At 37.5% G+C, this 23,007-nt stretch overlaps 2 protein-coding genes across 3 annotated transcripts; both read left to right on the plus strand.

Moving 5' to 3' along the window:
- The first annotated feature begins 48 nt into the window (after positions 1-48).
- Positions 49-7,892, plus strand: LOC141380166 (uncharacterized). 2 transcript variants are annotated; one of them, XM_073937239.1, is made up of 5 exons: positions 49-863; positions 1,268-1,591; positions 5,632-5,754; positions 5,886-5,956; positions 6,126-7,883. In XM_073937239.1, the coding sequence occupies exons 1-5, from the start codon at positions 812-814 to the stop codon at positions 6,177-6,179; spliced, it is 624 nt and encodes a 207-aa protein (XP_073793340.1). In that variant the 5' UTR covers positions 49-811; the 3' UTR covers positions 6,180-7,883. The 2 variants fall into 2 exon arrangements, with proteins under 2 accessions (XP_073793340.1, XP_073793341.1); XM_073937240.1 differs by having other exon boundaries at positions 611-863; positions 5,889-5,956; positions 6,126-7,892.
- Positions 7,893-12,139: 4,247 nt separating this feature from the next.
- On the plus strand, positions 12,140-13,946 carry LOC100334996 (SLAM family member 5-like). The gene is made up of 4 exons (XM_073937236.1): positions 12,140-12,392; positions 12,680-13,003; positions 13,240-13,518; positions 13,603-13,946. The coding sequence occupies exons 1-4, from the start codon at positions 12,335-12,337 to the stop codon at positions 13,758-13,760; spliced, it is 819 nt and encodes a 272-aa protein (XP_073793337.1). The 5' UTR covers positions 12,140-12,334; the 3' UTR covers positions 13,761-13,946.
- The last annotated feature ends 9,061 nt before the right edge of the window (positions 13,947-23,007 follow it).

Genomic DNA, 23,007 nt, shown 5'->3' on the forward strand with positions numbered 1-23,007 from the left:
CTAGAAGAGATTTCATGGGACTGTCCTGATGTTCACCTGCCGCCCTCTAGTGGGTGAAGGGCTAACTTAGCTCAAGCATTGCACAAATAGCTAACACAACGTCCTCTAGAGTCAGGGTTTATTACACACTTCCTTGTGCGATCTTGTTAAGCAAGATAACATTAACTAAGATAAAGCAAATAAGCACTTTTAAAGGCTTAAATAGCGAGGTCAGACCAAACCCAAACTCGTTTATGGGATGTTATGTATCAGACCTGACCATTGTTTTTTCTACTTATTAGAAATGTCTAGTTTGACCGCTTTATGGATGCCATTCACTTTCTGAGTTTAAACCACGTTAGCTTATAAATAAATTGCATTCAACAGTTTTGACATTGTACTGTACAAGGCTAGGACAAATAAAAACACAAGTCACTTAAAAGAAAATATATAATAAAAGTACAGAAAACTGTTGCTTAAACACCCTAAGAAAAAAAAACTGATAAAACGTTTATTCAAGTATAGCCTTAGAGAAAAAATGGGGAAATGACATCTTGTTTAGCTATAATTCTGAGCGAAAAAGAACACTCTCTGTGTTGTTCTTGAAATCACCGTAATCATATAAATACGCGCGCATGATAATATAATTCGCTGCTGGCTTGACAGTTTGTCCAAGGTGTGGCTGGCTTGACCCCAGTAAACTAGATGCGACCATCAGTAAACTGCTTAGCAAGCCTTCTATCATTTTATTTAGAAATTAGTCTATTGCTTTTGGATTAGTTTTACATTGTATTCAAGGACTGCTGCTATTCGAAACTGCATTGAAATCAAGATGAAAACGTTTGATGTATTTATTTTTTTCATATGTTTGTGGAGTCTGGCTGGTAAGTTTTATTATTTTATTTAAAATAATTCCAGTTCTTTGTATATAATCAATTTATTCCACATATATGATTTCCATCATTCATTTTGCAGGTTATATTTTGGTAATATTCATGATTAGTGCATGTTTTAACTCATCATTAGTTCATAATAAATGTTAAGTTTACATATTAGTATCATTGTTCATGTGCTGTTATTGTAAAGTGTTATGAATATTTTAAAGTTGGTTTATAAGATTAATACTTTTTACTTTGTATTAATGTTGCTTTATAAATTCTGAACATCAGCACCATTACCCTTGCAGTCACTTAATTTCTAATATTCAGCTCATTTTTCTAATCACTGCAGAGTAAAAAAACTGTTAATAGTTTCAAAATAACTACATAAGTGTTTATGTGTTTATCAGGTGTATTTGGTGTTGAAGTGAAGTCTGTGTCAGTGACTGAGGGAGTTTCGGTTACTCTACCAGTCAAACTTACACAAATACAAGAAAATGAAGAGATCGAGTGGAAGTTTGAAGACATTCTTATAGCTGACATCAACAGAAAAGACAACAACATCACATACTATAATAATGCTGCAGATGGGAGATTTAGAGACATACTGAAGCTGGACACTCAGTCTGGATCTCTGACCATCATGAATACCACAACTAAACACACTGGACTTTATAAAGTAACTAGAGACCACTGGACCTCAGTCAACAACACATTCAGCCTTACAGTTAATAGTAAGTAATCAATTATTTACCCTGTTTGATATCAATCGAAGTTGGCCACCTCTGACTATGTAGGTTCATTTAAAACGCATATAACCTTCACCTGAAGTTGTCATAAAAATCAAAACTGACAAAATTTGCTATGTTGGTGGATGTTGCTGTTCTTGAGGTGAACAATTCCTCCATACATGTTAATCCACAGAATTCTCTTAATAATATTTGATCAAAATCTCTTGTTTTACTGCACTGGGATGAAATTCCTTCTCTGATTTTAGCAGTGACACCACTAACACTAGCCATTAGTTTTCTCAAATAATGTGACTGCAATCAGACTTCATTGTTAATCTTGACGATAACTGCTTTAGATAGGCCTGTGCAAAAAACGTCTGGCTTTTATATGGAGTTCAATAGAGTAAAACAGCAAATGATTGTTTGCATGCATAAATACTCTTATCCACACACACACACACACACACACACACACACACACACACACACACACACACACACTAAGCTTTTTAACTGTAACTGATGACCAACAGCAAAACTTTTTCAACATAGGCGTAATACGCAGTGGGGAGTTGACCAGGACGACGATAGAGTCCAATGAAGAACAGTTTCAGAAAGCAGATAAGACCAAAACAGAAGACAAAAAAAAATAAAATAAACAAGTAAATAACAGTGTGAGATTGTGGTAATATGTGAAAATGTGGTAAAAATCAAGCGAGGGCTTTTCTTTTTCTGTATTGCTTTTTAAAACTGTCTGTTGGGTTTAGGGAAGTAGGGTCAATCAGTGCCTTTGAAAACACTATTGGTTGGGTTTAGGGAAGTAGGAGGGTGGGTTTGATCACTCTGTCAGTTAGTCAACAGCGGCCTCTGGTGGATTTACACAAGAACAGCAGGCCCTAAGGGCACTCGCGAGAGAAATTTAAGGCTGTGTTCACACCAGACGTGGAAGATGCATCAAGTGTGGGTGATTTACATGTTAAGTCAATGCAAAATGCACAAAAAAACATCCTGCGGTGCAATACGCGAATGCTGTGAATGCTGTGATGCGAATGGAGCAATATGGGCAAATGGCACTGCATGAATTGAGCGTTTTGCGCGTTTGACGAATCGCCTGAGTTCAAAAATCTGAACTAAAGCGGACATTCACGCCGCGTTAACCAATCAGGAGCTTGGTCTTGTGGGGGCATGATTGTGACGTACTCCTGTTGTTGGTGTCCCGGGGGACATTCTCCAGCCGACACCGACAACAGATCATCAAACTGGGCTTGGCTGAGTCAGAAGCACCGTTGAAAGGTCATCATGTAACATCATCCAGGTTAAGTTTCTAGAAGAGTTTTTGAGCTCAAAGAGCTGGATGCACCTATGAAATAATCTAGTAGACTCAGATATGGCCCTAAACGTATCAACGCTGTTTTTCAGCCTTCATAAAACACAAAAACAAAGTTATTTTCTTAATAAAATCCATATTAGCCATTTAGCATGAAGCTAGAGTCACCGGGCAGACAGAAGCCCTGCCCATCACGCAAATCCGCATCTGTACTAAAGTGAATTTGAACAGCGAATGAAGTTGATTTGATGCACGAATGAAGCTGGGTTTGACGTGCGAATGAAACAAGTAAACTCAAATGTTTACGCGGCTATTTACGCGCGATTTATCCATGCGTTCCGCGTCTGGTGTGAAAACAGCCTCGGATCTAAAAAAGCATACGCAGCGGCCTCTGACGGATTTGTGAAACCAAAAACTGCAAAAAAAGTACTTCCTGGAAGGTATTTGGCACTACCCAGAAATGTATATAGGGGTACGTTTTCAGAATGAGCCTGGGATGCACATTTTACATCTTCCCAACAGGGAAAACTAGCAACAATCAAGAATGCATGATTATCTGGTGTCATGGCTTTGCAATCAAAAAATGCCAGTCATAGTCACAGACACAGTCACAGACACTGTCACAAACATAACAAAATGGTAGTACATTTGCCCTGAGTCTATTGTTGAGTTTTAAAAAAAAATCCAAAGCATCAAAATATGTATCAGAATAAGGGTTGTCACCAAAAATCATTCCATTTGCTAAAACTCAGAGAAAGTGGTGGAATAATTAATCAGTTCTATGCGTGTTCAATATAAAGGTCAGGAGAGTTTTTTCTTTAAGGTTTAACATATTAGTAATTTATTGAATACAAATGAATAATTAGATCCACAGAATTCTGTTAGCGTCAATGCAATGCAAAAGTTACATTCAGGAATCATTTTCATTTCCTGACCTCAGCTTTTATAGGCAGCTGATATTAACAGGTGGAATTAAGTGAAATTCGTCATTTGTCAATCATTCTCCCGTACTCTATTGGCCGCATACATACATTCATCCTTTTTTGTACGAATTCTCTACACAACATTAAAAACCACAAGACTTGCAAATTATATGCTCACAGAAAGTTTTGCTGCAAAGCTCAAGTTAATTTTAGACAAGCATTTATCTACTTCTGCAAAAATGCTTCATTAGTATACAAAACATTATCACACTCGAGAAAAAGTTCAGTTAATACACCACCTACAAAAATATGTTTAAGAAATTCTTTTAAAATAATTTACAATAATTTATAATTCTTTTATATTTTCTTCAGACAGAAAAGATCTGCATGATTTGACCTGCCATTTTAGTGGATCTGAAAGCAGGAATTATCTAACTGAAATGAGCTTATGAAGGAGTAATGTAACAGGGCTCTATTACATTTAACATTTTCTAAAACCCAAATTTTCCACTACCGATTAAGGTCTAATATCCATATTGCTATAAATGTACTGATTGCCTCAGTGATTTGTTTTGCCCTGTTCAAATCTGCAGGAATTGCTTGTCTGAATGCTGCGGGGATAGTTTCATGTTTTCATCTAATTCCAGTTAGTGATTCCTTGATGTCAGTGTAAATGAGTTGACATGTTCAAATAATACCGCTAAAATAGCTTACTGTCACAGCAGATGTCATTGGTTTTTTTATCCACTACTTTCTTGCCATCACCCTCATAACTTACAGGGAAACCAAAGTGCTCCCAAATGCCAGACAGGTTGTTTGTTATTGGAGGATTACATTAACGGTACTAGACATTTTGCAATGAGCTAGTGCAGCATGTGTCTGACTGGAGTAGTGTTTGGAGGTGGGCGAGGAAAGCAGCATGTTGCCTGTCACGTCATTTGGGATGCCTTGTTGAGCGTTGTTGTACTGAAAACATTACATTATTTTGTACGCTTGTTTTCTTTTATCTTTTTAGATATTAGTCTGAATAGTTCGGTTTCCAATGCGTACCGAAACGAAAGTCTCGTATCGAACGATTCAATACAAATATGCGTATCGCTACACCCTTATTTAGTAAATGCATTAACTAACATTAACTAACAGAACCTTATTGTAAAGTGCCATTACAAAGCCACAGACATATCGATCATAGTGTGTATTAAACTGGTAGCCCTTCACATTAAACAATACCCAAGAAGTAGCTCTCAGTTTCCAAAAGGTTGGTGACCCCTGCCTCACAGTGATGTCACTCACTCCATTTGAGTGCATTGTGTCTGACATCACATCGCTGAGTGATGCAATCTCAGCTTGCATCATAAAGGCTGTATCCAGATACTATTGGTTGGAAGTGGTGTTAATGAGGCCAGCAGGGAGCGCTCAACCTGTGGTAGAGTGAAGGGGACAGTATGCTGTCAGTGGGGGCCGTCTTTTAGATGAGACGTTAAACCAAGGTCCTGATGCTCTGTGGTCATTAAAAATCCTATTGCATTTCCTGGTAAAAGTACAGGTGACCTGGCCAATATTCTCCTTCTGCCCTTACACATCATGACCTCCCAATCATCCCCATCTACGAAATTGGCTCTATCACTGTCTCTTCACTCCCCCAATAGCTGGTGTGTGGTGAGTGCACTGGCGGGCTGCCATCGCAATTTCCAAGTGGATGCTACACACTGGTGGTGGTGTGGAGAGACCCTCTCCATAATTGTGAAGCACTTTTACAAGTGTTGGTTTATGGCTCACTTTTCCCATTACAGGTCACCAACAATCAAATGATATATTGCTTCTATCTGCTGCTGCTGCTGTTGTTGTTGGCTGTCTGTTGATTGCTGCTGCAATCTGGGTCTTCTGCAGAAAAATCAGAACATCTCATCAAGAAGGTAAGTGTGTTACCCACTCCTAACAAAACTGTAGAAGAACAATGCAATAATGTGGAGAATGTGTTCCAGTGAAAATGAAACTACAATAGTCAATCACATTTCTATTAATTAATTTATTATTATTATTTAAGCAGTTAAGACTCATGCAGAAGAGATCACATATGCTGAGCCAACATTCTACAGAACAAAAGCACAGAAATCGGTGAGACCATTTTTGACTGTCTTTCTGTATTGTTTCTGCAGTCACTCAGATTTAGGTGTGTGTTTGGATACAGATTGTGTATTTTTGTTTGTTTGTACTATTACACACATTATATGGTCAGTATGCTTTTAATAATCTCTATGATATACATGGGTTTGTTTTCTTTTAGAGTGTTCAAGTGGAGCCTGATGTGGTGTACGCAGGAGTCACTGTGAGGCGCTGATCAAACTTTTGATCAAATAGATAATTCAGTACAAGGGCGATCAATTTTTCATTCATTCATTCATTCATTTTCATCTGCATTTCACCTTTTTGCCTTGGTAGACCCTACCAGAAGCATTAGCCCCCGACAACATAGCTCTTAGGATCACCCAGGCACTCAAACCCCTCTCCAGGATAAGGTTGCAGTTCATGGAGGAGGGCTATCAATTTTTAGAGGCCAAAATAATTTTAAAACAGCATTACCATCCTAGACAGCAGTAGACTCCTTGCCGTAATTGGCCAGATAGCAAAAATCATCTTCTCCAGATAGGGCATAACCATTTTACTTATCTGGACCAGCACTGGGCCAGATGTGCATTCACTTATGTTGATTTGGCCAAGTGTGGGCCAAATCTGGTTATATCTGTTTTGCATCTGGTCCAGTGTACTGTGCCAAATCTAGGCCAGGTCATGTTATATGTTTATTATATGTTAATTGGCATTTCTTCACAATTATAATACACATATCTAGGATTACAATCATTTTCTCAGCTACATGATTACATATATTCTCTTATGCAAGTCTCTTATGTCAAACTAGAACTGAGGAACTGAGTTTAATGCCTGTGTCTTTTGCTAATTTCTAATTTTAACAAAGGTCATCAACAAGTCTGCAGTGTGCACTGGTGCAATAGTATTGAATCACAGCTAAAAAAAAAAGGGGGGGGGGGGGGGTCTTTAAGAGTAAGATTTAAATACTTCTGCTGACCCATGTGAGTTTATTTTGTTTTTTGTGATTGTTATTTTGAATGCTCCGCTTTACAGTTCCCATGACTCATATATTGTTTTTTAAAATGTGTGGATATGTTGTAAAATATCTGATATTCTGATTTTCAAATATGCCTAAGAACATGTATTGTGTCTTTTAAAAGCTTTATAGTGATTATAATTTTTGATATATGATGGCTGATGACCTCGGGCTTAGTCATTGTGGCTCAGTTTTTTTTTACTGACGCAAGAAGGTTGCTGGTTCTAGTTCTGGGTCAGTTAGCATTTCTGTGTGTTTGCATGTTCTCACTGTGTTTTGCGTGGATTTCCTCTGGGTGCTCCGGTTTCCCCCACAGTCCAAAGACATGCGGTACAGGTGAATTTAATAAACTTAATTGGCTGTAGTGTGTGTGTTTGTGTGTGAGTGTGTTTGTTAATGAGAGAGTGTATGGGTATTAACCAGCACAGTGCTGGTTGTAAGGGCATCCGCTGGGTAAAACATATGCCAGAGTGGTTGGAGGTTCGTTACGCTGTGGTGACCCCTGATGAGTAAGGAACAAAGTCGAAGGAAAGTAAATGAACGAATGGTGATAAAGGTCATGTTAAGTCTTGAGAGATAAAGTGTAAATGTTCTAGTAACATAAACAGTGTTTGTCTTATGCAGTTATTGTTAAAAAAATAATTATTACTGCCATCTCCATAGACATCAGAGTCTATTTTGCTTAACTTATATCAGGGATGGGCAACTTCAGTCCTGGAGGGCCAATGTCCTTCAGAGTAATCAAACGCACCTGAAGAAGCTAATCAGTGTCTTTAAGGTCACTAAAAAGCTACAGGCAGGTGTGTTTGGTTAGAGCTCAAGCTAAACTCTGCTGGACAGTTTGCCCATCCCTGCCTTAGATATTAATATTTGCTAAAATTTGAATGCCTGAATCCTAAAATAAATGTTATTTCCTTGAAACCACTGATAAATTGTGATTTATTACAAGTACAACATACAGGCCCGGTTCTGAAAGATATTGAAAGGTGGGCTGACAGATCTCAGGTGGGCAAATGTTGCGGGACAAGATTTACATTTACATGCTTTTCATATGAAGGCTACTATTATTTTTAATAATATGTATTTTTATTATTATAATAACATTGGTGGCTTAATCGTTAACACTGTCATCTCACAGCATGAATGACACTGGTTCGAGTTCCGGCTTTACCAGTTGGCATTTCTGTGTGGAGTGTGCACATCCTCCCAAAATTTGTGTGGGTTTCCTCCAGGTGCTCCGGTTTCCCCCACAGTCGAATAGTTAAAGGTAAGGTAAGAGTTAAATTTTGAAGACGCTGTACACTCCAGCGCTTCCAACTCACTGTGATCAGCTGCACCTCAATAATGACTTTTGCAAAGATTAAAACGGGAACTAACAGAACTACTGTCATCATATTTAATTAAGACATCACTCTTAAAATACAATCTTTATGATAATACAGCCTATAAATGTATAGGTATGTTAGACCACCCGTGAATGTTCATTTTCACTTCCTCAAGCAGAGGAGTAGGTTTTTTCGTGGCACTTCTAGTTTGAAAGTCAAGTTATGTTCTTTCCTACACAAGGTTGTGTTTTTGTTTGCAGGAAGTTGCTAGGCAACAGAGGCACACATATTTAGAGTCACAGGAAGTAGCAGACACTGAAGTAGTCATTTTGACCGCTATGGTGGTTCTATGTAGAAATATTTTGTGTTTTGTAATTTTAATAAAATAACAATGTGAGAAGGAAATACACAAATAGTTAGCAAAAGCCAGGGTCCTATAGATATGTGGGTTTTATTTCACACATTTATTATATTGCAAATATTACAAATGGTCAAAATGACTGCCTCCGTAGTTTTAGTGTTAAAATGTTTTTAAATCAGTAAATCTTCATAAGGCAAAGACTTGAAAAGAAAAGTAAAAAAGAAAAGACTTACTACCATAGCGTCAGCAAATGCTTCAAACATATAAAGGAACCACTACATAGCTCATACAAGAAAGTAAGGTGATAAAAGGTATTAAAATGAGTAAAGAAGAGCATAAAATTTCACTTTATGCTGACGTTGAAAATATAAAACACTACAGCTGATAAAAGAGGATGGAGGAATAGGTCATCCCAATCTTAAACTTTATTATTGGGCCGCACAGCTAAACCAATAAAAGCATGGTTGAAGGACAATATGGATACACGTTGGTTAAACATTGAGAAAAGTCTCTGTCAGTACACACTGTATTGATATTCCCTTTGATCCAACTGTGGCAGTCCTAGGTATGGTGCCTGAAAGCATGGGGAAAGAAGTTAGGGATGCACCGATATGGATTTTTTGGCTGATATCGATAACCGATTACTCTTCAGACTGGCCTCCAAGGCGATATGTATAGGCCAATAATTGTAAATATTTCAAAATGTTTTATTTGTATACAGCAAACTTCATAAAAGATTGAATTGCTCTTATGAACTGAATAGTCTATACTCAAAGCAAAAAAGCTAATTTCAAAATTGCAAGGTGATTATACAGACCTATATTCAAGATTTCACATAAATTAGCGTGCAAAAAGTAAATGATTTCCCTTTTTTCATAGCAAATGAAGATGCAAATTGACTGTTGCATAAAAATAATAGGTTAAATAACAAAATGGGATTTAATCAACAAGCAAGTTAAATAAATATTTAAATAAGATGAAAATGAAAGAGCTAAGGACTGAAACCAGCTCAAATGTTCTTGAATAAAGCGTGTTACAGTAATGTCCGAAAAAGCCTTTTTTAGAGGTGCTTTTAAATCTGGTTTATTTTGTACAGTAGCATAATGGATACAGCAGTGTATATAGCAGTGTGCAAAAACTTTGCAAAGGTATTTTTGTGACTCACTGTAATACCAAATGGTTTGAATACTCCATAACAAATGCATTCATTCGAATGCGATCACTGACAGGTGTGTATATTATCTGAAATTCCAGCCTGATCTCACGAGAAAACGTAAGTATTTTACATTTTGGCAGTTTAGTGGCTAATTCGTACGAATTCGTACGAGTTCAGTCGTAAGAAAATGTACGATTTTAAAAAGGAGGCGTGGCACCTAACCCCACCCCTAAACCCAACCGTCATTGGGGGATACGCAAATCGTACTAAAATGTACGAATTAGATCGTACGAGTTTGTACGAATTAGCCACTAAATGAAAAAGTTACGAATTGCCGTGAGATTGTGTTGGAAATTCTTAGAAACAAATGCATCCCTGCCTGCCACACTAAGCAGCCACGAGTTGCATTGGAGTGATGTCAACTCCCCTTTTGTCTGATTGGCTAAAGGAGACAAAAAAATCTCTACTAATGGACCAGTGATGATGCTGAAGCCCGCCTGTGAGTTAAATAAAACTCGAATTTCATCTTTTGAAAAACGCAAGCGAAGAACGTGGAAACAAGAGGAAGAACAAGATGAAAAAGAACATAAGCACACAAAACATTCAAATATGAGTAGAAAACTGATTTTGTCTAAATGCGTTTTTATTTTTGATTATCTTTAATCATTGTCTTTGGTACATGACTTCATTATTTCTTATCCTGCGTTTCTTATCCTTTTTTGCACGTCATACTTTTACACACAATGTCAATTTTTTTTTGATTCATGCTCTTTATCTTTCTATCTGTGACTACAATACTATGGGCGGGAATTTTATCCCATAATAAGCCGACACGGATGTGTGAGGGTGGGCGGAAAAAAAACAGCTTACTTGCATTTAAAGACACAGGTAACAAAACAGCTACAATGTGATTTTAGAAGGGTATAATAAAACACATTGCCAAATTTCTCTGGCCCAGCTCTGGCCCACACAATCAGGTTTTGCTTGGACCACATGCCGCAGTGAATTACGGTACATGACTGGACCAGGCAACCCAGGCTCATTCTGAAAACGTAGTCCCGCGGACGTTTCTGGAGACAGCGGAATACGTCCCGGGAGGTACGTACGGCTGCATTTAGTTTTTTCAAGTGAACGCTACGGGGCGGTGTGACGCTGTTCCCTTTCGTGCTTGCCGGCCGACTGCTTACCTCCTTGTGGAGGGCTTTCCCGCTGCAATCCGTTTGTCCACTCAGCTCATTGTGTACGTCGGCAGACTTGAGATGCAGAGAGGAGTTGACCACGACGATCGGTTTAGAGTCCGGGGAAGAGCGGTTCCAGAAATCAGGTAAGACAAAAACAGAATCCCAAAAATTAAGTGAATGAGTTTCATAACAGGGTGAGAATGTGGTGAAATCCGAAAACGCGGTAAAAAAAAAAAATCAGGGCTTTTATTTTTTTGGGCGGCTTTTGTAAATTGTTGCTCGGGTTTAGGGAAGTGAGCAGGCGGGTCAATCGGTAAAATTAGTTGGGTTTAGGGAAAGAGGAGGGCGGGTCAGCCGATTGGCCGGTTGCGCAGTCAATCATCCGGTCAATCACATCGGCCTCTGGTGGGTTCAGGCGAGAACATCGCGGGGGCGAACGGCACTTGCGAGAGGCATTTAAGATGCAAAAAAACGCACACAGCGGCCTCTCGCAGATTCGCAAAAACAAAAACTGCAACCGTACGTACCTGCCGGGACGTATTCTGCGATCTCCAGAAATGTCCGCAGGACTACGTTTTCAGAATGAGCCTGGGTTGGGACCAGGTCTGGATGCCAGACAATGGCCAAACATGGACCATATCTGGGCCAAATCTCAGCCAAGTTAATAACCCAAAACTGGGCCAGATATGTTGGTGCATCACAACTTCAATGAAATTGATAAACCTATGAAGCATTGCGCTTTTTTCTCAAAGCGATCTGATTAATAGAAGTTTTTTTTTTTTTATTAAAAAATATTAAAAATGTATTTTAAATGTATTTAAACTTGGCCCATATAGCAATTATTAACATCTGGGTCAAATACTACATTTTACATTTGGCCCAAGTATTGTGTGCCGCCTTAAAGACGGTGCCACCTCAGCCCAACCTGTGCCATGTTTGGCCCACTAGCTGTATGTGCCGGGTGACTGCCTGTTGTGCCAGCTTTATGCGAAATCTGGGCCACAATTCTTTGGTACCTGGAAAATAATCTGAGGGGTATTTTGAGCTGAAACTTTACAGAAACATTCTGGAGACACTAAAAATCTTGTAAAATGGGAGCCTTTAAGTAGCAACAGTAGATTCTGACACACCCTCAGTGCTTTTGAGCCATTCACTTTAGACATTACACTTAGATTACAATAGAGCTCTCAGTCATTAAGAGAAGTGCATTTCTGAGTCACACCAGCTGCTTCTAAACCAGCAACACTGCCATCTCCAGATCTTCTGTTGTTTATCAAGAAACATTTTATGCCTTTCATGTAGCCTTTTTGCGGAAATTCATTTTTGTTTAAAAGTTGTTTACTGAAATGCAGAAGAAAGTGTTTGACGTGTTTATTTTCTTCTTGTGTTTTTGGAGTCTGGCTGGTAAGTTTGTTTAAAGATTTCTGTTCTGTGTATATTAGCCCATATACCTTGTATTGTATAATTAATTCCATCACTAATCAGTATCAGACTAATACCATCACATTAGTATGCTTTTTTGCAATGTTATTTTGAACGTTATCATCTTTACCCTAGCAGTCACATGAAAGGTTTATTGTTAATTCTTAAAATTCAGCTATTTTTTTTTTAATTAGAGCAAAGTAAAAAAAAAAAAAAACTGTTAATAGTTTCAAAATAACTATATGACTAAGTGTTTGTGTGTTTATCAGGTGTGTTTGGTGTTGAAGTGAAGTCTGTGTCAGTGACTGAGGGAGATTCGGTCACTCTACCAGTCAAACTTACACAAATACAAGAAAATGAAGAGATCGAGTGGAAGTTTGAAGACATTCTTATAGCTGACATCAACAGAAAAGACAACAACATCACATACTATAATAATGCTGCAGATGGGAGATTTAGAGACAGACTGAAGCTGGACACTCAGTCTGGATCTCTGACCATCATGAACACCACAACTAAACACACTGGACTTTATAAAGTAACTAGAGACCACTGGACCTCAGTCAACAACACATTCAGCCTTACAATATATGGTAAGTATAAATAAAATACTTTCCTGATTAATATTTGAAAAATTTTGACATTAATCACTGCCATAATTACTGAGAATATAATACAATTATAGAAGATGTCTACACTATTAATAATATATCTAATTATATTATTATTATCTAATAATATATCTTAATTTCATTTTAAATATCAACACCCATCACAGTTCTAATGTACTGCTGAGTTATTCACTTATTAATTAACTAATTTTGTGCAGCTCATCTGGCTGCTCCTGTCATCAACAGAGACTGTTCTTCATCAGTGCAGTACTGTTCAGTGTTGTGTTCAGTGGTGAATGTGAGCGCTGTGAGTCTCTCCTGGTACAAAGGAAACAGTTTACTCTCCAGCATCAGTGTGTTTAATCTCAGCATCAGTCTCTCTCTACCTCTAGAGGTGGAATATCAGGATAAAAACACCTACAGTTGTGTGGTCTATAACCCCATCAGCAACCAGACCACAGATCTGAACATCAGCACACTCTGTCAACCATGTCCAGGTACTTCAGTAATGAGAATAATAGCAGTATTTTATTCGCATATAGAATCATTCATTTTTCTGTTATCTTTGTTTCTGTCATCAGAACATACTCACCGCTTTGGTGTTATTGAAGCTGTTATTCGATTGGTCCTCTCTGCTCTGGTGGGCGTGGCTGCTGTTGCTTTGCTGATTTATGACATCAGATCCAGACATTTTCATCTGAGGAGGAGAGTCCAAACATCAGCATCAAACACTGATTAATCACATGCTCATAAAGGTGAAGAAGTTTATCAATGGCCAAAAGCAATTGTATAGTAAAAAAATTGAGAACAAGGTTTTCATGTAAACTTATGTGAAGACAATTTTAACTGGCTTCACGTGTTCTCTCATTTTACCTTCAAAATTGTACATTTTTTTTAAATAAAAATTTACATATTGGTGTCCCCTTTGTGTTGTCTTGTGCCATGGTTGTAATATATTCTCCCTCTGTGGCCCTGTATTGTCACAATCTGCCCTTGACTATGTATTTTCCTATGGTATTATTATTATTATTATTATTTTATTTTTTATTTTTTGCAGCTCTGCATGTTCCCTACCTGAATCTCACAATATTATGAATTTAAATGTAAGGATTTCACTGCAGTCTTTCATGTTTAATCAATACTGAAGATCTGAGATGTGCATCTAACTTATGTAATAATCAAATAAAAGCCAAATTAATTACATTAGGTATTCATTAGACTTATGTGTCATTTCTGGGTTTCTAAAGCAACCTCAAATCTGCCTTAAATGTACTGAGAACCTAATAAGAGCATGTCAGGATTCTGTTATATTTGCCTGGTTTATTGATTTAAAGGCACTCATCAAAGTGGTTAATAGGGATATATATATATATATATATATATATATATATATATATATATATATATATATATATATATATATATATCTTTTTTTTTTTTTTTTTTTCTGTAAATTCTCATAAAACTCTTTACCATGATTTCAACATGTGCAAAATCCAAGAAGTGGTTGGTCTGACCTCGTCAGCGGATTATGTACAATCAAAAATCACATATAAACAAACATCTGTATGGTGTCATTAGCTGTAAGAACTGTATACCGGAATACTTGACTCAATCCCATTAAATTACTAGAAATTTATGCGCATCCATGATGTAAAAAGCTGGCAGTGTTGCTACCTAATATACCATTGTAGTTGCCAAGTTTCTTATCAGCAATTCAATCCTTCTTTAAATCCATCTTTATTTCTATAGTGCTTTTACAATGTAGATTGTTTTAAATCTGCTTAACATAAAAGTTCTAGAAAAATTTATACTGTCAGTCCAGTATTCAGAGTTTAAGTTCTGTTTAGTTTAGTTCAGTGTGGTTTAACTTTCACTGCTGAAAGTGTCAAGGTCTGGTCAAGGGGAAAATAAAAAATAAAAAACTCCAGAGAAAAAACTTCAGCAACACAAACTCTTCATAGAGGGAACAGTCCTAGAAGAATAAAGTTTCTCATATAAAGATGAAAGGCAACGAAAAAGGTGTTTAAAAAAAAAAAAAAAAGCTAAGGAACACAAACTTCTCCATTTGGCTGCCGCAAAATGTCCAGGCTTGCCACAATAAAGGCATAGACCCCAAGCCAGTTGTTGTTGCTTCTCCTAAAACGTAAGGTGGACAGAGAGGCAGAGGCAGAGAGTGAACCAGGGTCATCCATCCTGACTGAGGAATGAGTCAGCCTATGGAGATATTGGAGGCAAAGACAAACGTTGATGCAAGGTGCCATGTTGATGAGGTCATGAAAAGTCATGGGGCAAGTCATGGGTTGCAAGGTCATTCTGGATGTCCTCTTCCAAACCAGAACGTAAGATCGCCTGGCAAGCTGCCTCATTCCAGTCGCACGAGGCTGAGTCTTGAACTGGATCGCATATTCAGTGACTATGTGCTATCTTTGACAAAGTCATGCTAGCTGGTCTGCAGCCTCCTGTACCATGGCAGACCTGTCAAAAAGCCTTATCATCTCCTACCGAAGCACATCAAAGGAGACACAACATGGAGCTCTAGACTTCCAGACAGAGGTTCCCCAGTCACAGGCTCTTAGCCAGATTAGCCAGAAACTCTACTTGTCTGGTGGTGATGGAAAGTCTGATCTCATGCTGACCAAGCAGGACTCGATGTTGAGCCACCACAGATCTGACCTGCTGTGCCCATCTTGGTCAGATCATTTTGTCAGGGATGGTCAAGGAAAACTGAACAGACACAATTTCAGGTCTCTCACAATTTATTTGCACTATAGCAAAAGAGCAGTCTCAGAGAGGAAAAAATAAAATATTTTCAAAAAGGTTCCTAGAACAAAACCCCTAACCCTGACCCTAGAACAAAAACTGCTCCAAAGAGAAAAAAAAAACTAATAGATGCTCAGTAGCACTTAGTAGATTGAGGGAAAAAAAAAAAAAAAAAAAATATATATATATATATATATATATATATATATATATATATATATATATATATATATATATATATATATATATATATATAAACTCCAGACAAAAAGTTCAGCAAAACAAACTCTCCGTAGAGGAAACAATCCAAGAAGACTAAAGTTCAAATAAAAAGAGGAGAAACGGCAAAAATTAGAACAAAAAAAAGTGTTAAAAAACACAAAAGCCAAGGAACAAAAACTTCTCCATAGAGGAAGTCTTCTCATAAGGGTCTAATTACAATAACACCTGACAGGGGGTGAGACCGAAGAATGCCATATCCTAGGCCGAGACACCTGTAAAGAAGAGTGAGCGCTTCATGCAGGTGAGAACTGGAAGATGGCTTGCTGAAGCGAGGAGGAGAAGCAGGCAAGCAGCAGTACAAAACGGGAGCAGGCCTGGTAGCAGAGAAGAGTACAATCAAGAACACAAAAACTGATTGGAAGTCAGATTTGACAGGACTCGTGGGAAAAAAAGCAGACTGGACAAGACCGAGAGATCGTTGAGCACACAGGAAAGCAAAAACAATGATCTGACACAGAAAAACGATCGGGAAAGGATTAAATTGAGAGAGGAATCAATGAGAACAGGTGAGTGACATTAGCTTAATAGAATAATAAAACGTAAATGGGAGGATGGCGGGGAGGTAGAAAGTTACCAGAAGGCATGTATCAAGTGATCAAAACAAAATGTGCTAAGGAAAGACACATAGACAATGCAAACACCACAACATCAAGTAGCCCAGATGATCAAACCAAGGACATGACAGAAAGTCCAAACACTAAAGAGCAATTCCATCGATGAGCAGCTCCACAAGTCCCAATCCAAGCAAGCCAGTGGCGACAACTTCATCAATTGGCGAAAGCGAAGGAAAAACCCTTGAAAGAAACCAGGCTCAGTTGGGCAAGACCATTTCTTCTCTGACCAAACTTCTTGTGCAGAGCTGCAGTCTAGGCACCAAAGGTTAAAGAATGCCGGATGTCCATCGTGAAGAAGCTGAAGGTGTGAGTGGGTCACCAGGATTCAGACTGGCCCATGGAATCAATGCGGAGATTTGTCTGTCACTGGGTTTTTTTCAGGAATCAGTCTCATGCTTTCCATTCCTCCATGACTGCCACAGCATCTGCTCGGGAAACGGCCTGGTCTCAGATTTTGGAGATCTTGAAATAATGAAAAAACAAACTAGCATAAGCTTAGGTGCCGATCAAATTATGTCTTTTGGGAAGTGTTCCAGGCTCCCCTAATGGACCCTAACAATCCTTTCGAGGATTTGGATTTTAAAAGCATTTATGTTGTATGTGTATGCTGATGCAAGAGATGTGTCTTTAATTTAGTTTTAAATTCTCTGCACACTTTCACCTTGAAAACTGAATAAAACAATTCCGTTTCCCTACTCATGATAATGTCTCTGTGGTGGTGTTCATGTGCATTCATCTCTTAAACATGACTTGAGAAACCCTGGGAACCCTTCAATTCATCTGGATGCAAATTGGATATGAGCCCTTTATGACAGTGATATTTCCTGGTAGAAGTTTACTCTTTTAGGATAATCTCTAGCGGTTCCCAACAGAGGGGTCCGGGCTCACAAGGAGGCCTCAACGAGCTCTGTGGGGGGGTGGCGTCATATTTAAAACATTTCTTAGCAGAATGATCATGTTGCCTTACGCCCCATTCACACGGGGCTTCAGCGTCTATGCTTGACTGAAGGCATGTCTGAAGTTGGGGCTGAAGCGATTGTCATAGAAGCAACAGCCAATGAAATTCAGTTAGCAATAGGCCACTGTCTAGCTGGTGTATTTGCATACAGCTTTCTGATTGGCTGACGCTTCTGTCGGCGCTTGAAAAATTGAGCAAGTCCCAACTTCTGCAGTGAGCAACGCCTCTGAACGCCGACGGATCCACAATGCAGTTTGTCAATGCTTGACGTCACTGAATGGGAAGCGTCGGTGAATGGGAAGCGTTGATGCTGACGCCCCGTGTAAATGTTAGTCCTTTTTTGATCCCCTAGCTCAGTGGTCTTTAACCACTGGTCCTTGGAGCGATTGGTACCAAGCTGCAAAAACAATCTTTAATTATTTTTGTTTTATTTATTATCTGAGTCTGAATGATCTTTTATTTTGAAAAGTCTTTTATTTTGAATAATGATGTAAACTCACAGTTACATCTAAGTCACTTGAGCGCCCAACTTTAACCCACTAGCAGCAAAATGAGTAAGAAACAGACATCTTTGGAAAGTTTCTTTGCTAAGGGTGCCCAGTAAATGACCCACAAACTGCCAAGAAATGCATCAAAAAAAATCAGGTGAATACACCATGTCTGTACAAGAAGATCAACTGCTGGAGATCAAAAATGACGGCAACCTTTTAGGTGTAATTTGCATATCATGTATTTCTAGAGTTTGCACAAGTTTGTGGTTTCCAATGGAGGTGCACGGCTTACACGCACAACATCATGCCGTGTCGTGTCAATGAATCCTTCGAGAGGAGCGCACCGTGAATCACATGACAAGAATGACAGCTTCAGCTTGTATGGAATATTTACATTTCGGTATGACAAATTTTCTCACACAAACACAGAACACCCAAACACTGCAGTGCTTTGTACTTTTCTCCATAAATAAAACTTGTATCAGAGCAACAGCAATGTTTTGTCAGCTTGTCATCCTCTGAGAAATTGGTTGATGGTCGCCTATCAACCTACAAACAGTTATTGTTATTGAATTTCAAATAGGGCCAAGTCAAAGGTCAGGTCAAAGGCTTACGTTATTCAGTTACAAATGGCCAACTGATGTTTTGCTTTAAATTTAACATTAGGCTATTATTTGTGCATAAACATATCTAGATATAGTAATAAACATACAGTTTGTTTGAAAACAACATGTTTTGTCATAACTACTGCAAACTTATATGAGCGACAATATCATTAAATGTGGAGGGGGGCCTCACAATATTTTCCAGAGGAAAAGGGGGTCTCAGGCCAAAAAAAGGTTGGGAACCACTGATTTACCCTTTCTCGTTGTAAACATTGTTCACGAATGACTTAAAGAACATTATTAAGAGGTCAACAAAACAATGGATGCTTCAACTCATAACCAACGGGACTTGCAGCATCTGCTATAAATGTTTCAGCTTTAAATATAACAGTAAACTATTTCTTGAGTCCAGATCTTAGCACAGTTTTAGCAGAGCTAAGTGTCAAAAGAGCTAAAGATACTTCTTTTTTATGGATGTAAACAGGTGTGTAAGAAATAAAGTGTGAAAACCAAAGCAGAAATGGACCTGTGCAGTGGAAAGTTTATTTTTAATAATACTCGATAAAACTCAGATCTTCTTAATATTCAGTTGTACTATATAATAATTAATGATAATATATTTACAATATCTTCAAAAAGTTGATTTATTTCACTAATCCCATTTAAAAAGTGAAACTTGTATAATGTGTACATTCATTCCACTCAGACTCATATATTTCAAGTGTTTATTTCTTTTCATTTTGATGACAACTAATAAATATTAGTTCATTTTCTTTTTGGCTTAGTCCCTTTACTAATCTGGGGTCGCCGTAGTAGAATGAACCGCCAACTTATCCATCATATGTTTTATGCAGTGGATGCCTTTCCAGCTGCAACCCATTACTGGGAAACATCCATACACACTCATTCACACAAATACACTACAGACAATTTAGCCTATACCCAATTCACCTGTACTACATGTCTTTGGACTTGTGGGGGAAACCGGAGCACCCGGAGGAAACCCACGCCAACACAGGGAGAGCTGAACGTACTCAATGCACCACTGTGCAGCCATGACAACTAATAGAAACCCCAAATTCAGTATCTCGAAAAACTGGAATTTTGTTTAAGACCAATACAAAGAAAGGCTTTTTAGAAGTTTTGGCCAACCAAAAAGTATGAACTTGAAAAGTATGAGTAGAAATAATCTTATCACAAATCGAAAAGCAAGATTATTTTGCTTGCCCCATTGGCAGATTATTTAGCTTGATTTGAGGAAAAACTCACTTCATTTTGAGATATTATTTCTTAAAACAAGACAATATGTTTTGCTTGTCTAGAAAATGCTTCTTGATTTAAGAATTTGTAGATATTTGGACTAGAAACAAGACAAAAACTCTCAGTAAGAAAACCATTTTTTGCAGTGTGATCAATAAACTGAAGATGCAATACAAGAACTATTAGTGTGGAGACATTTTAACTATAATTATATTGTGGTTTTATGTGCTTAAAAGAAATGGACATCAGTTTAGGATTAAACTGAAACTGACTGAGAAGCTAAAATAGTTAAAAGAGCTGCAGCTATTTCTGGTATTCTGCATGCAAATAGGTAAGAAATATAAAGTGTGAAAACAAGAGTAGAAACTGACCAGTGCTGTGAAAAATTTGTTTTTAGCACTGGACAGCGACATTTAGAAATACCTTATTGAAAAATGTCCATATTATAAATATATATATATATTTTTTTTTTTTAATTATACAGTTACAGCTCGTCCAGAACGCTGCGGCCAGGATTCTGACCAGAACCAGGAAATCAGAGCACATCATACCTGTCCTCAGGTCTTTACACTGGCTCCCAGTTACATTCAGAATAAAGTTTAAAGTATTATTACTTGTCTATAAATCACTAAATAGCCTAGGACCTCAATATATTACAGATATGCTCACTAAATACAAACCCAACAGACCACTCAGATCTTTAGGTTCATATAAACTAGATATTCCAAGAGTTCAGTCAAAGCAGGGTGAATCGGCCTTTAGCTACTGCACCCCCCGTTGCTGGAATCAGCTTCCAGAAATGACCAGATCTGCTCCAACATTATCATTCAAATCAAGACTAAAAACACATCTGTTTAGCTGTGTCTTTACTGAATGAGAACTAATGAGAACTATGCTACGTCCGACAGATCGCACTATTGTGTTTTTCTTTTCTTTTTTAATTCTTTTATAACCTGTTTTAACACATCTTAATCTGTTTTTATCTGTTTTTAATAATTTTTATTATTTGTCTTTTTTATTCTTGTTTATGTAAGGCACTTTGAAGTACCACTGTGTATGAAATGTTCTATATAAATAAACTTGCCCTGCCTATATAGATGTACATATGCCATAATCATGTTTATTCAGATTATGTCATTTTAACTCAGCATACAGACAGCATGCTGTATCTATCCAAAACTTACTGCTAAAGCGCCAACTAGTGGCGGAAGATAGAACATAGTTATTTTACAGTGTAGGCCTAAAAAGTTAATATCGTCATATTACCAGTGGTGGAAAAAGTACTGAAAAACCATACTTAAGTAAAAGTACTATTACTTGCTTAAAAATGTAGTGCAAGTAGAAGTAGGAGTAAAATGTGGAGCTTTCAAAAGTACTCAAGAGCAGTAAGTAGTGGGTATTATGCTGTTAAAAGCTGATGCATTTACATGTAATTTGTGGATGTGTGTAAACGTAACATTCTGTAGTGCATCTAGTTATTGCCCAGCAGGCACACAAAGTCAGAAGACGTTAATATTAGGTTAGATTTAGGTTGTGATGTCAGGTGACCAAAATTCAATCTCTAGCCAGCCAGTGTCTAAAGACAACATTATTTTGATAATAATGATGTCAAACGACAGTGATATTTGGTCATTTTTAGGTTGTTAAAAAGTGACCAAAATCAAACGTTAAGCCAACATCTTAAACCAACCTCATATTGACTTCAAACACTGACATTTATTTGTCACGTATGGCAACCAAAATCCAACGTCTGACAGACGTCATAGTGGTAACATCCACACAACGTCAAGCTGTTACATCATTAGACATTTATATTTAGTTGGTTTTAGGTTGGACTTCGGACATTGACGTAAACCCGATTTTTATTTCAAAACAAACGCATCCTCCCCGTGACGTTAGAGTACAACGTCAATCTAACATCATGTTAAAATCTTGTGCCTGCTAGGGTTCAAGGCTGTTTCGGTCATCATACAGTAAACATCCATCATCTTCTCATCGTTGACATCTAAACAGTCTCAATGCATATAAAGATTTTGTACATCATCTTGGACACTTTTAATGCTTCCAAACAGTTTTCTTCAATTATAAATCACCCATGTCTTAAGGCAGTTTATCATGATGCGATTTACCTTCTTTGTGTGATTTGATTGGACAGGAATCAAAAGACAACTCAGCCAATCCCCATAGATAATAAATAAAGTAGTGACTGCAGCTTGAAGGAAAGTAGTGAGAGTAAAAGTACCGATACAGCACTAAAAATGTACTCAAGGGAAAGTAAAAATACACAAAACTACTTAGAAAATTAACATTTCAGAGAAAACTACCCAATTACAGTAATTGGAGTGTTTGTAATTAGTTACTTTACACCACTGCATATCACAGTATAATACTGTTTTTTAAATTTTGAATAATAGCTAACCTTTATTGACAGTAAAAGCTCTTGTGTGAACTTCAGTATATTTGTCAGTGATCTATAGCATATTTGATCAACAGAATAGATTAAGCTAACTTTCCTCGTTGAACTCTGATTAAATGTCTTTAGTTTTTATCGTTAGTGAAGGAGACTGAAATCCTCAGTGTTTCCTAAGATGGAGTCATGAATGGTCTCCTCCCAGTAACATTTTACACTAACAATACATTCATCATACTTATTTAAACGTTGTGAATGTTCTTAATGCGTGTATTTTTTCTAGTGGTTCATCACAGTGTATCGAAACTCTTCCACGCTCTGCTTGTAGATGTTATAAAAACACTGGAACATAAGATATCATCCTTCTTTGTAGGCCATTCATAGTTAAATGTGTAGTTAAACACATATAAACATACAATTGAAATGATTTAAATACGCTATATTTTACCAATCTCTGATACTTTTTGTTTTGCATGCTTTGAATTTAATGTAGAGCAAAATGTGGAAATATATGGCTCTTCTGATGTAGATGAAAGTGATTTGGCTCCCTCTTGCGGCTTAATATAGAAACACAGTTTAAATGCTCTTTTATTGGAGCGCTCT

This window comes from Danio rerio, chromosome 22 (genome assembly GCF_049306965.1).
Source record: "Danio rerio strain Tuebingen ecotype United States chromosome 22, GRCz12tu, whole genome shotgun sequence".
NCBI classification, from domain to species: Eukaryota; Metazoa; Chordata; class Actinopteri; order Cypriniformes; family Danionidae; genus Danio; species Danio rerio.